Source organism: Ceratocystis lukuohia (assembly GCF_044167205.1).
Source record: "Ceratocystis lukuohia strain C4212 chromosome Unknown Supercontig4_pilon, whole genome shotgun sequence".
NCBI lineage: Eukaryota > Fungi > Ascomycota > Sordariomycetes > Microascales > Ceratocystidaceae > Ceratocystis > Ceratocystis lukuohia.
The window spans coordinates 494,883-509,290 of NW_027263523.1; the positions used below are offsets into that span (position 1 = coordinate 494,883).

The following is a 14,408-nucleotide window of genomic DNA, read 5'->3' on the forward strand; positions in this document are numbered from 1 at the left end:
GACCCATTAAGTGTTGACAAAAATTTCATTGCACACTCCAAAACTAGCTTGCAACTTTATTTTACGTAGATACATGCCTTGTGTGTTCACGTGTCCATCATGCACAGTAGTCTAAAGAAATAAATACACGGTAAAGGCTAAAAGAACAGAGCTTATAATAGGGCAGATACCCATCTATATACCGTGGACTCTAGAAGTAGACATGCGGTTATCATCATCATAATCATCATCGGACAGAAAACGAGAAGAATCGGGGCTTGAAGAAGCAGGGGAGGAAGAGCGACCTAATGCAGGGTCGCCACTAGACTGGGAATTGGTGTTGTTCGTGTTGCCACCACCACGAATAGTGTTAGGAACTACATAATGCGGCGGGGTGGTGAGATGATGAAGGTAGCGAAAAGTGGAGGAAGAGGAGGCATTAGCAGATGTAGACTGTGTGGGGAGGAATGGAAGTGTAGCGGGTGTAGGCGTGGATACGGCAGGTGGAGACACGGACACGGATATTGGTCCAGGTGCTACAGGCGCATATATAGAGGTAGGGCGGGGCGTAGACGCGTCAACGTCGGCAGGGTGGGGATGCAGCATAGAGTCAAGGTATTCGTCAAGCGAGGGGCGGTTGGTAGGCAATCCAATGATAGCGGAAAGACTACGACGCGATGTAGCAGAACGGTGGTGGTGATGGTGATGAGAGGCAAAACTGTGAGTAGCATGAAAGGACATGGGCGAAGGAGATGCAGACGCGGACGCAGATGCAGAATTATCGCGACCATTGATGCTAGCACCACCACCTCCGCCAGAGCGGTGCGGCAAGGCAGGGAAGGCAGTGGGGGTCTGTGTGCGGATGCGGTCGGATGGAAACGGAAGCACGGTACTCTAGTCGCGCTCACCGGCCAGAAGACCGCCAGCGCTGGCATTACCCCCACGTGGGTTTGTAGCATTTACATGGCTGGAGCCTTGAGCAGGCGCTGCTTCCAGGCGGGCACGTGCATCGCGCGCAAGAGCCTTAGCCTCTTCGACTTCAACGCCGTCTTCGCAAAGCTCATTGGCAAGGCGACTAGCAGTGACGTATTCACCAGTTTGCAAGGCGTGGCGCGCAAGCCACATGCGAGCCTTGGAGGTGGCGGCAGTCACGCCGGTGCCTTCTACGTGGCCGGAGTCTGTAGAAGATGACGGTGCAGTAGGGATAGCAGGAGTAGATGTGGGAGGGAGGTGGGATGTGGGATCATCGTCAGACATGACGGTATCGTCAGCAGCAGAAAGAGATTCGCGCATTGAAGTGGACGAATGGTTACCAGCACCTGTATGTAAGCCTTGAATATCAGAAGAAAGGGCCTGAGCAGCAGCAGCGCCACCAACCTCTTGAGCCATGCAAAGTTCCATATAGGCCTTGGAGGTAGGGATATCATCCAACTGCTCATGCATAAGAGCAATCTGCAATAGCACTTCGGGATCCATCTGGCGTGGGACGCCTCGAACACGGAAATTATCGCCGCTCCCTGGAGAGCTGCCCATCTCATAGTATGCATCTGCCATGAGTGCGCGCTTGAGGGCCTTGATAGCCTCTTGGTAGTGGCCCATCTTCTGGGTACAGGTTCCGATAGCCATCCACATTTTGCCATCCCAAGGGCGAAGTCCACAAGCACGCTTATAGTACCAGAGAGAATAGGCATGCATTTCCAGCATTTCGTATGTTTGGCCAAGACCATACCAGGCGCGATAATCACGACGATTCACATCAACAGCGCGGCGGTAAGACTCGATAGCAGCGTGTGTATTTTTTAGTTCGACATACTCATGGCCCATTAGGGTCCAGGCTGACAAGCAAGACCGGTCGAGGGTAAGCGCACGGCGGAAGTACTGAACAGCCTTTTCGTGCATAGACAGCAGCGAGTAGTAGTTTCCAATAACCACACACGACTCAGGGCGGAAGCGGTCTACATTGGAGCAGAGATGAGCCAAAAATGCCAGCTTTGGTCGCATGCCAAGCACATAGAGGATGTTAGAATAGTGGTCTAAAGAGTCAAGACGATGTGGATGCAAAGCGAGGAGCTTGCTAAAGGTTTGCTCCGCCCCGTAAAAGTCCTTGGCGTGGTAGGCAAGCAGCGCGGTACAGGTGAGAAGGAAAGCAGAGGTAGGGAAGATTATGATAAGTTGCTCTAGTGAGTTAAGTAAGTTGCTTGAGTGTTGATATAGTTCTAAAGAGGTATGAACGTGAAAGATGAACGACATGATATTCTGCGGTAGTTGTGCGGTGATTTCGTTTAAAAGTTCAGAGCGAGTGACGATGTTAGTTAGCTCCAGCCAGCAGCCCCAGTTCATAGGAAACAAATGGACGCTATTGATAAAATATTCCATGGCTTTTTGGTCATTAGAGTCTTTTGCCAGGACCATACCGTAGCTATAGGAAAAGTTAAAGAAGTTAGCCAATTTCAAGATATAAAAAACGCGGCTAGTTGTTCAGACTTACAGGTATTCGAGCCAGCCTTGGCTTCTTTGTGCGGCATCGGGCTCAGAGAACCATCTTTCGAGATACCGGCCAATCACTATCAGGTTCTTATTTACAACATTGCCGAGATCTTGAGCGCCCATGACCATTTCAGTGTCCTCTTCTTTGCGCTTCTCGCCTCCAATAAGTTTGGCATAAAGCGCCAGGAACAGACTGCGTTGGCTGATCTTGGGCAGAGGCACTTGGCTAGAAGACGAAGTACTGCCATTTGATGGGGAGGTATTTGTTGGATCAGAAGCTGGGGCAGAAGCAGAAGCGGCGGAAGTCTTTGTCCTCCTAGACTTTGGGTTTTTCTTGTTATCGGCAATACCGCCAAGAAGCGAGTCGGGAAGAAAAACAGCGGCGCATCGGTCGTATTCACGACAGTCGAAGAAGGATTTTGCGAGCAAGTACTTGTTTGTTTCTTTTGCCTCGAGAGCGGCCTCTTCCGGATCCTTGTTGCCGGTAGACAGAATAACAGAGGGAGATGGATCAAAAGTAGTCCGGTCAGCCTGGGAAGTTTCAGGATCGTCGTCGGGGTCTGGTAAGGAATCAAGGAGTTCGGCAGCCCTACAATGCGTATTATAATGTTAGTGCAAGGAACGCAGCAGAGGCAGAAGCAATTTACACGCAGAAATGGAGGTGGTTTATGGGATGCAGGTTATCAAGCAAAAGGGAAATAGCAGCCGAAACAGCCAAAACACACCATTTGGCCGACTGGTACAGGCATCGCTCCGAGCATTTGATAACAGCCTCCTGAAGTGCAGCGCGCAACTGGACACGATCGTTATAGCTAAGCGACATTTTAGCGGGAAGACGGCCTATCGTCAGGCATCCGTTATCAGGCCAGATTGTGGTATCAACTGATTGATAAACCGCCAATGGATCAAGAGGAGAAGAGTAGCAGAAAAGAAGCCAGGACCGATTTGTTTATTTGTGTGTAGAGCTGCCGTCGCAAAGCTCCACCTCCGGTCAACAATCAAAGCAGAGGAAAGAGAATAGACAAGGCCACGGCCTGATAGCTTTACGAGAAAAAACGAAGACAAGCCCAGATCGAGTCAGTGAAGAAATTTTCGCAGTTGTCTAGAAATAGAAGGTGGCAGTATAAAGCCCGGCAGACCTGGTAGTAGAGTGTGTCGTCGAGGGAAAGCGCACGTCAGCTTTTTTTTCATGTGAGAGCGCAGCAAGTTACGGGCTTCTAGCAGATAGGATGGCAAAAAACGGCATGTACTTGTCAATGGTTCGCTGTAAATAAGGACACTGGCGGCGCGTGGCCTGGCGGCCCGCCAGGCTTTTGGCTCTAACGTATTTTAGTTTTAATACTAGCATAGCATGGTAGCTACCCTGTTTTCCCCTCTTTTTTGCCGCCCTCCACCGCCTTATCGATCCCTACCAGTAGCAAAATGAAGCAACGCCAATTTATATCTATTGTTGTGCTAGGCCCGGGTCATTGTCACTTCTCATTTTCACTAGGCACTTGACTTTGTCAGAATTAAACAGTCACAATCATAAAACCCAGCGCAAAGCCAGTAGCGCAGTCCTTCTTTGTTGCTTATCTCTTCTTTGATCAAGTGACTAGCAACAAAGGCAAGAGGCCAGTCCGTATCTTATCACCTATAGTTTTCTTTGTTGTGAATGTAGAAATTGCCAAATTGGCCCCGAGTTGAACGTTGAGTATCATTTCCTGCTTCCTATCCAGGTTCGTGCACTGTTTGCACTTGCTTTTCTTACTGTGTTCTATGTCGTAGACCGTGGCTCCCAGCTATTCTTTGACAGCTTTGAGTCTTCTTTTTAACCTCTCCGTCTTGTCCTCTTCGTCCTCCTTTTTTTTTCTCTTTCTACGTCTCTCTTCAACCCACCAATCTCTTCTTCTCCATCGCCATAAACAACCACTGTTTTCTTCTTCTATATACACAATCATCACAATGGCTCAGAAAATTACCCGCGAGCAGTTCGAAGCTGACTTCCCCAAGTTGGTCGATTGCATCATGGAGCACTGCGATCAGTTCAAGCTGCCTGATGAGTTCAAGGAGTGGTTCCGCCGCGTATGTTTCTGTCTCGGCTTGTCTTGTTCTATCTTTTTTATCTCCGACATTGGCCCAACTCACGCTAACAACGCTTGTCTCTATCTAGAACCTCAACGCCAACACCATTGGTGGTAAATACAACCGTGGAATGACGGTCCATGACTCTGCCATGCTCCTCCTCGAGGCCCCCCTCTCTGATGAACAACGCTTCCAGGCTAATTGCCTTGGCTGGATGACCGAGCTCCTCCAGGCCTTCTTCCTAGTCTCGGACGACATCATGGACGCCTCCATTACCCGCCGTGGTGCTCCTTGCTGGTACCTCCAAGAGAACGTCGGCATGGTTGCCATCAACGATGCTTTCATGCTAGAGTCTTGCATCTACATCCTACTCAAGAAGTTCTTCCGTTCGCATCCGAGCTACCTAGATCTGATCGAGCTTTTCCATGACATCACCCTCAAGACCGAGTTAGGTCAGCTATGCGATCTGCTGACCGCTCCTGAAGAGAAGGTTGACCTCAGCAAGTTCTCGCTAGATAAGCACAGCTTCATTGTCATCTACAAGACCTCGTGGTACTCTTTCTATCTCCCCGTGGCCCTGGCACTGCACCAGCTTAACATTGCCACGCCCAAGAATCTGAAACAGGCCGAAGATATTCTACTGCCGCTAGGCGAGCTCTTCCAAATTCAGGACGACTACCTCGACAACTTTGGTGACCCCGAGCACATTGGCAAGATCGGCACCGATATCCAGGACAACAAGTGCTCATGGCTCATCAACACCGCCCTGGCTAAGGCTACACCCGAACAGCGTGCTCTACTCGACGAGAACTATGGCCGCAAGGATCCCGCCAAGGAGGCTGTTGTCAAGCAGCTATACGATGAGATGGGCCTAAAGAAGGTCTTTGAAGACTTTGAGGAGGAGCGGGCTGCCGCCATCCGTGCCAAGATTGAGAACCTTGATGAGAGCGAGGGTCTGAAGAAATCGATTATGACGGCTTTCCTGAACAAGATCTACAAGCGCACCAAGTAGAGAGGGGAAAGATGAGCTTATGGCAAAATAATTAATGTTAAGTGTCGTAATAATAGTTATCTAAGAGTAGCATGGTATGCAGTGTTATTATTGGCCTCCCAAAGACCAAGTTCAGGCGCTGCTTAACCTATGTAGTCACCGGTTTACACCCAAACCCTTGTTTTATGTGCCATCATGACTCTGTCTTGTCTTGAATGACTGCACACCTGTCTCACCATATTTTCAGCTACTAGTATTTCATATTTGCCTGTTTCTGTATATCCCTTAATCGCCTAGTCTCGTCTATCCTTCGTCTCTTTGATTGTCCCCATCCACATGCTCTTCTCCTTTGACACCATCGCCTTATAGGATACTGCCCAGCCCACCATTTACACCCACAAGACCAAGCCAAGAGCAGGTCAGGTCAGGTCAGGTCAGGTCCAAGGCACGTAGTGTTCGGTTCCCTGTCTGTCTTTTTACCCTCATTTGACCCGTATCTTTCTGTCTGTATCCATGTCTAATCCACGTGTACATGTAATCTAGTCTTGACCTCGGCTGGTCATATCACTATTATTATCAAGCCCCAATGCCATCTCATCTTCTTACTACGCATGTACCACCTTTCCAAGTCAACAACAATCACAAGGGTAGCAATTAACGTCTGGCTCCCTAAAGGTGATTACTGTACATTGTACACACGGCATATTAAAGATATATATAACGAGGAAGGTTTTATTACGGTTTGATAATTCACTCTATATAAATCCATATCATCCAACGCGATTGAGGAAAGAAGAAAGTGGCATGAAAAAAGTTAAATGGCAAGAAAAATGGAAGGAAAAATCAACGAAAGAAAAAAGAAAAAAAAGAGGGATGCAAGATAGCCTAGACGATGCTCTCAATCAATCGGTCTACCTCCTTGATAGAGCCCCTCTGGCAATATTCCAACACGGGACTTCGCATCGAATAAAAGAGAAAGTTGTTTCGTGGTAGAGTCGTCCATCCCACCAACTTATAAAAAACGCCATCCAGTAAATAGAACAAAGGAAAATAATTAAAGCAGGGAATGCTCTCAATCAAGAAAGACGGTAACGCTGGTATGCTGGTAGTGTAAGTAATTAGGCTAGGGGTATCCAAGAGTTGATTGAAAGTCAGTGAGAATGCAAACATCGACTTTCCATTCTAATGGAACCGTCTGCCATAGGGATCATTGTGACTGGCTACTGCATGTGGTAATGGAGGCATAGGAGGTGCCTCAGCTCTCCGTGCCTTAGCCCCAGTCGCACTACGGCTTCTAGGAGCCGCCGAAGACCCCAAAGTCTCAGTTCGGCCATAGCTATTCACAAGGCCTTGACCATAGGCTTGCTGCTGGCCATGGCTGGATGTAGCTCCAAGCCTCCCACGAGATTCGGTTCTTCCCGTGCTTCGCACGGTATTCGTTCGGCCGAGCCCCATCCCAGAGCTGCTGTTGCTACTGCTACCACCGCCAATCAAACCACCGCTATTAGATTTCGGCAGCTTAACAGCCGCTACAGTGCCAGGCAAGCTACTATTGCCGCCACCGCCAGCCAGGTCAACCAATGGAACGCCAGCAGGCGCCCGCACAGCATGACCAGGGCGGTCGTAGCGCGCAGAAGGCAGACCATTGTTAAATTCAAGCATTGGGCGCACAAAGTTTGACCCTGAAGCAGGGTTTGTAGCATGGCCAGAGTTGGAGCCACTACCGCCGCGGCCACGGGAGCGCGACCGCGACTTTGTAGTCGAGGAGCTATTGATTGTGTTTGTGCGACCACGGCTACGGCGTTCTTGATCCTGGGTAAAGGCATTAGGGAGAGGGGGAGGCTGGCTTTGGATTTGTTGAGAGATGGAGTGAAAGCCACCGCTGCTAGTAACGGGAGTTGGAGTCACGCGGACACTTTTGCTGCGCGAAGGCAAAACAATTCCACTGTTTATGAGTGATGGACCAGCAGTAAAAGGATTTCCCATGTCTCGGCCAGCACTGACAGAGGAAGCTGCAGCTGCAGCAGCCTCCTGTTTACGCTGCTCATACTTGGAGCCCAGAAGTCCAGAGGAAGAGAAATCAGGCTCAACCTCATTCTGGATATTATGATAGGTCGGCTTCCGTTGTGATGGGTGGACGGGAGCTGAAACAGGATTAGTTGACGAGGGTGGTGCATTCATATTCCCAGCAGCTGCAACGAGTGGAAACGTCGGTGACCTAAGACTCTTGGCAATAAATTTCGAGGGGTGTGGCTGTGTCTGAGCCTGAGACTGATGTTGAGACGGCTGGTTTTTTTGGCGATGTTGTAGAGGGGCAGAAGTCATTGGGTTCTTGGGCATGTTGGGAGCTGTTTTGCTTTCTTTGCGACTAGAAGTAGTGTTTTTGTGTGAGACTGTGGTTGACCGAGCCATGCCGGCGGTTTTATGCAGGTAACGCTCACTATCGGGCGCTTTGGTTGTTTCTCGTCTTGTTGGCTTCGTGATGGTCGTGGGAAGAAATTCCTTGCCAAATTCTTCCAGGGGCTTGTCAAAGCGGGACATGTCCATTAGAGGCTCAAAGGCGCCAATGGTATATGGAGTCTCGTCAACGGAGACCTTCATACGGTGGTGCCCTACCCGCGTCACTTCAGTCCTTACGCGGTCCACGGGATTCTTCACAGTTGTAGTGGTGGCTGTTATTGTAGACACTGATTTAACTGCAACTTTGGGTGCGACACTGTCTACAACGCCCATCTTGTTCACAAGATACCAACTTCTCCAGGCATGGATAGCATCATGGAAGCGCCGGCCAATATCTGCGTCATCGGTGCAGAAGAAGTGCACGAAGTTCTCGCCTTTAGGGAAGACAGCTTGTTTCTGCAGACTCTTGACGGCATAACAGAAGCGCTTGGGAATCTTCAGCACTTTCCAGGCGGCTGGCCCAACATCCAACGGAGGCTGGAAGATTTCAAAGTCCGATAAATGGCACAGAGTCTGAGCGTCCTTGTCAGAAGGCTTAATCCCAGACTTCTTAGACATGAATATCTGGCCCGTCTCGAGAAGAGTGATGTACCGCTTCTGCCACTTTGCCGTACGGCCTGAGTGGTACATCTGGAAGCAGAAGCCGGCGGGGGCTTGTGGCGATTTCTGCACGGCTTTGAACGATAAATCCCAGTCGGCAGAAGATGTGTCATCACGGGGGATGATTTGCAGCGAGTTGTGGGCGTCAAAATCCCACGAGTTAAGAATATCTCTGACAGGCTCATAACGCCGCAGCCGACGCTCTAGAAACAACTGACGATAGCTCTCAGTTATTATGCTGGTATTAGGGTTGATATTTTGAGTCATGACATTTGCAGCTGAGTACAGCAGGTCTGATGGTGTAGTGTCTGCTGTGACGGGCAGAGAGATAGTAGAGTTGCCACAGCTGACGGTGACTCTCTAATTAAGAGGCCGTTAGTTAGCTGGGGTATGCTTTAGGAGGGGAAGTCTCGCGATAACAAAGCAGCACTTACTCGCTCACCAGCGTTGATTGCAGTAACGGGCGCATCGATCTGAGGAACAATTCCGCCACCACCCACGCCGATGAAGCGCTTAGGAGATGTTTGGAGTGCCATTTGGGGGCTATGTGTTCACTGCGCGGGCCAAAGGCGGGAGGGAGATATGGGTGATTAGTCTAATTGCGCCGATTTGAGGTTGATGTCGTTGAAATAAAATAGAGTAAAAATTCAGGGTCCAGTTGGCGCAATTAGGGCTTGCGTGGTGAGCTAGACTATATTCAAGATCCCGAAAATATCACCTTACAAATCGTAATATTGTGTGAGATGGTGGCGATTCTGCAGTGGAAAGAGAATGAGAAATTAGAGAATAAAAGTGACGAAGGAAATCCAGGGACTTTGACGTTGTGCTGTGTATGGGGGGCAGGCACGACGAAGCCAGAACAGACGAGGAAGGAATAGGAAGAAAGAGCAAGGTCCGCTCAAGAAAGAGGAAGGAATGGAGAAGTAAAGTATGGAGCCTTCTGTTTGCCAGTGATTTGCTTCCTTCTTGTTTTTCTTGCTCGTTCTTTCCTAGTCGAGAAGGAAGAAAAGAAAAAGAAGAGGCAATGCGGTGCAGCTGTGCAGCTCTACTTGAAACTAAATAAAACAGTCAAGAAAACTCAATACAAAACAACAACAATGAGGAGGAAAGAAGAGAAGAGGAGAAAAAAAAGAGAAAAAAAAGAGAATAAATATCTGGGGCACAGCAAGTTTCTTCCACTATAATTGGCACCTGAATTGTAATTAAGCAGCTGCTAAACCCGAATGGAAGGGAGTTGGGAACCTGCCTCGAGTTTTAACTTGTCTTTGTTTCCTGCCTACTGGTTGCATGCCCTTGTTTTCTGCTCCCTCTTTCCCTGTTGTGTTGTTGTGTGTGGTAGGTACGTATATGCATGCAGTGCACTTGCCCCCTCTGTTTCTTCTCTTCAATACCTTTGATGTCTCTGTGTCTCTCAATTTCTGTATCTATTTGTCTGTCCAGTGTTGCTCCCACCTTCCCTTCATAGACTCGCCTTCCTGTCTCGTCCTGTTCTATCTAGTGCTCCTTCTTCTTTTGCATTCTTGCCTCGCTGTCTTCTTTCTTCCTTCCTCTTGTCTAACGGCTCTCAGCTCGCCAGGCTCTCAAAGCTCGCTTGCTTCTCAGGGGGGGCAATGGTAAAGAACCCCGTGTCCTATCCCAACCAAATCTGACCATTAGTGGCCTGTGGCCCCTCCCTGAATGTCTGAAACGCCCAAGGCAAGGAAAGGACAGGCCGGCCGTCCACAGAGAACAAGAGAAAGGGAAGTAGAGCATTTTGAAAGAAGGCATTTTGTTTTTTTTTTTTACTTCTCCAAAGAAAAAGCCAAAATAAGACAAGAAACTCGCCTGTGTCTGCCTGCCAGGGGATAATCCTTCCTACAGCCAATCCAAAGCATGATCAGCACCAATTCTGCTCGTCTTCCCTTTCTGTCAGCACTAACAACGCAGCTGCAATTGACAAATGACAGCATCACATATCATCCAACATATCTAAGCAGCCCAGTCCCCATTGGTTGTAATGTTATATTAGCAGTTGGCTGACACCTGCTATATGTCCAGGAAGCCTGGAAGTCAGGAAGGTGACATACAGAAAAACATGCCCCCTTCACTCCATTTCACGTCTTTCAACACAAATAAGCCCACAAAACGCACAGAGAAATTGCCAAAAAAAGAGCTGACAAGTGCTCCAGTCCTACCCCCTACCAAGTCCTCACCTACAAGTTCTACGGTCCCCACGGGTAATCCTACAGCTAACCCAGCCTGTCCCATGACCTTGTACCTTCTTGTTTCCTTCTTTCCTCGCTTTCCCTTTCTTTTCCTCGCAACTTCCGCCAAGGACAGCATCACGTAATGTCAACTACCACTACCCACTGCCCCATCGCGCCTGAACGCCCCGTAACACATCCTTCCAGCCCATTTGTACTGGCTAAAGCAAGAAATGTACACGCAAGCTGAATTTAAAATAGGAGGGAAACGGGCTGGACAAGCCCGCCAACTAGAAAAGATAACACTGCCAATGTAGTACAATGACTAGCACACTAATAAATCCAATGAGAAAAGCCTAACCTTAGCTTCAATCTTCCTGAACTTGGCTCACGTGCGAGCCCACAACACTAAAGTGGGGAATGGAAACAATGGATAAACAGACTAGGGGCAATCACTTGGGATCTGTACATCCAAAGTGCCCCAAGTTACCAAAAAGATAAGTCCAGGTACATGCATATTCATTCCCTTCCCCTTGAACCCTAACTCTGTTTACCAAAACACAACTCTACCAGCTCAACACGAGCTCTGCCTTTCCACTATCAACTCAATATCACGTTGTCTTACGCACCTCGGACGAAAGTAAGGTTACCTAGCTGTTGGCTCAATGATTTCATCTGTTAAAAAGTCACTGGCTAATTCACCCCCAATTTGTGGCACATTCCCTTTCTCGCCTAGGTTCCCCCCTTTCTACTTCCTATGTTTACTTGCTTGGAACCCTGAAGGGAGCACAAGTCCCCCTTCTTTCTTCTTGTCTCCCAGCCGGTCTCTTCTCAGCTGAAAATAAATATGCGATGAGCGCCGATGAATCGTACAAGACCCTAAAGATCTCTAGGGCGGCGAGTCTTTGCCTCCTTTCAACGCTCTATTCAGCAACGTCACCCGCAAAAGTCAACCACAGATTTTGTCTAGCCAGGAGCAACTGTGGCGAGTTGTGCATTTGTTAAATATGATAAAAAAAAAAGGCATATATCGACAAAGCTAGGTACTACTACATATGTTTTAACCGGCCACCCTCGAATCTTCAAACTCTAAACTACCACTATCCCTTCCAAGCACATATGATGTGATCTTCATCATACTACTCGTAAGTACCCCTGTACGCTCACTTCCTTCAAGTTCCACGGAACGCACGCAATTCCCGGCACCACCATGCGTTGAAATCCATTGTGTTAACCCTGATTCCCAGGGACTTGAGAGCCTGCGTGCTGAGATGGCAGTCATATGGTCGCTGGACTGCGGCGTTCGGGTCGCCGCCATCCGTTTGTGGCTCGATACCGTCACTAGGCATGCCCATGATCTCTGCAAAACGCAGGCATATGCCGTATTTAGTGGTGCGATCCTCGCTGGAAAACTGCAAGATAGACGGCAGCTTTTCAGTGGCAGGCGTGCCAAGATACTTGATTGCAATGTCTACAGTAGAGTCAGTCTCGTCATATCCCATATCCATCTAGACGTCTCCCCCCCCCCCCCCCCCAACTCTTCTCTCGCACATCATGGCTTACCCTTAATTACACGCGCAACGTCTTCTGTGTTGGTCGGATATCTCACCGACCATGCGTCCATCTTGATCTTGTTGCCTTGCTGTGCTTTCCACAAAGTATCCATGAGGACGTTGACCGCACTCTCGGCTGGGGTCTCGGCATGGCCATAGAGTACCGGCACACGCAGTACAACAGCTCGGGAATCGGTGCTAGACTTTGCATATTCCTCAAGCAGTGCCACTTCGCCGTCCCGCTTAGTCTGTCCATAAACGTTGGGCGGTCTTGGGACTGCATCGGCTTCATAAGGCGCTTCACCCTGGATGCCTGGAAAGACGTAATCCGTTGAAAGGTATATAAGGAGCGCGCCCTGCGCTGCGCACTGTGCAGCTAAAGACGCAGTGGCAGATACATTGAGTGCGCGTGCAGCTTCGGGGTCCTTGTCTACCTTGTCAGGGAAGCGTTGGGCGGCGCCTGAATGAGAATACAAAAGATTAGGAGAATTGGTCAGCACGTCTGAAGCTTGAAATAATAGAGGGCATATACCAGCTAGTTGCCAATGGCAATGCCATGGTACTGGAAATGCGCCATCCAGAATAGGATATTAGCAGTGGTTATGCCATACAATGAACTACAACTTTCGGCCTGTAGTAGACGAGGCAATGACATCATGTTAGTTTCTGCTTTTATCTTGACTTTGGCCCCAAGTAAACGTTCCACACGTTCAGCTCGACTTACTGGACTTTCTCCAACACAGCCGTGATTTGATCTGGATTCTGTAAGTCGGCCTTCAAAATCGAGACACCATCGGCTCTTGAGTAGCCCAGGCCCTTAGTCTCGAATCCGCCATTTGTAAAAGCCTTGAATACCTCACGGCCAAGCAAGCCCGTAGCTCCGGTAATCAGTGCAATATCCGTCGTCATTATGGTCGGTATTGTGTGTGTGCGTGTGTATGCGTGTGCGCAGGTATTTATTTGGAGCTTGGCCACAATGTAGTACTAGTAAGTAAATGAGAACTTTGAATAGCTCCAACTCCATCGTAAGCACAGCCACCCGTTGTTCCTGTGATATAGGGTTGTTTAGGGTTTGTGGGTCACAAATTCCGCGCCTAATTTTTTTTCTGTTCTCTTTACCTCAAGTGTCTTGATTGATTGACATTGACAGTGTTGTCCTTGCTAGGGTAGGGGCCATGCCTAATGTCCAGTTGTTGTCATAGTTGCCAGTGTGGTTGCTCCTATCCCATGTCCACCGGCTTGTCGCTTTGTTAGCATAGGTGTTGAAGCCACGACGGACTAGCCGCTTTCCTCGTTCTGACTCCCCTTTCACCACAACCCCATCTTCCTTCTCAGACCAGGCTTGGGCCCCTTCGCTTGCCCTCTCATACGTGTGTGGGTGCCAAAACTTTTGCTGCCTCACTCTGGATCAAAGCGTCTTCGTCGTTTGTTTTCTCCCATCCATACCAGTTTGAGCTTGGATTTTAGAGAGCATACCTCTCTTGTCGTTATGGCTTCAAAACGCGGTATAATTTTTTTTTTTTCACATGAGCTAAGCTGGGTTTGTCTGGTCCCAAAGTCTTTTCTTGCTTCGCAATGAAACAAATCCATCGGGCTTGAGACCTAGTTGTTGGCCCATTTGTCCCTGCTATCCCATCCTCATCAAGCTGAGCCATTCCAGCCTTGGCTTGTTTATGGTGTGAAATTCGCACATACCAGTAAATTACACTCAAGGCTAGGGGTGTCGACCAGGCATTTAAAACCCCCTTCATTTCCCTTACCTCGCCTCGTATTGCCAGCAAGCCATGTCATGGATGCTAGGCCCGCTCGAGAAAACATAGCCCAACCACCGTCATATTTCACACGCCTGACCAACAGGGAGTGACATCTCAAGTCTGCCCATCCGCATCCTTCTTCGCCACGTCCCACTAGGAGACCGACTAGCAATGAAAGAAAAAAAGAAAAAACGCCATCGAAATGTGATGATGAAAAGAGCCAAAAATTCCCAACCAGAGCAAAGCCCCAGGCTGGAGTGGTCATAGTATAGTTTTCAACTAGCAAAAAAGTGTACTCGGACGAATCCTCACTGTAACACTTAACGCCCTAGCACTA

General features: G+C 48.9%; 4 protein-coding genes across 4 annotated transcripts; 1 reads left to right on the top strand and 3 right to left on the bottom strand.

Moving 5' to 3' along the window:
- Positions 1-174: 174 nt before the first annotated feature.
- On the bottom strand, positions 175-3,289 carry HOO65_040136 (Anaphase-promoting complex subunit 8; the record flags this gene model as incomplete). The annotated part of the gene is made up of 4 exons (XM_071002548.1): positions 175-831; positions 943-2,398; positions 2,468-3,055; positions 3,192-3,289. The coding sequence occupies 4 exons, from the start codon at positions 3,287-3,289 to the stop codon at positions 175-177; spliced, it is 2,799 nt and encodes a 932-aa protein (XP_070858979.1).
- Positions 3,290-4,410: 1,121 nt separating this feature from the next.
- On the top strand, positions 4,411-5,542 carry HOO65_040137 (Farnesyl pyrophosphate synthase; the record flags this gene model as incomplete). The annotated part of the gene is made up of 2 exons (XM_071002899.1): positions 4,411-4,530; positions 4,619-5,542. The coding sequence occupies 2 exons, from the start codon at positions 4,411-4,413 to the stop codon at positions 5,540-5,542; spliced, it is 1,044 nt and encodes a 347-aa protein (XP_070858980.1).
- Positions 5,543-6,703: 1,161 nt separating this feature from the next.
- Positions 6,704-9,117, bottom strand: HOO65_040138 (uncharacterized protein; the record flags this gene model as incomplete). The annotated part of the gene is made up of 2 exons (XM_071002620.1): positions 6,704-8,941; positions 9,016-9,117. 2 exons carry the CDS (start codon positions 9,115-9,117, stop codon positions 6,704-6,706), a joined length of 2,340 nt encoding a protein of 779 aa, XP_070858981.1.
- Positions 9,118-11,936: 2,819 nt separating this feature from the next.
- Positions 11,937-13,226, bottom strand: HOO65_040139 (Methionine adenosyltransferase 2 subunit beta; the record flags this gene model as incomplete). Its single annotated transcript, XM_071002848.1, has 4 exons — positions 11,937-12,235; positions 12,328-12,777; positions 12,929-12,948; positions 13,042-13,226. The coding sequence occupies 4 exons, from the start codon at positions 13,224-13,226 to the stop codon at positions 11,937-11,939; spliced, it is 954 nt and encodes a 317-aa protein (XP_070858982.1).
- Positions 13,227-14,408: the final 1,182 nt, after the last annotated feature.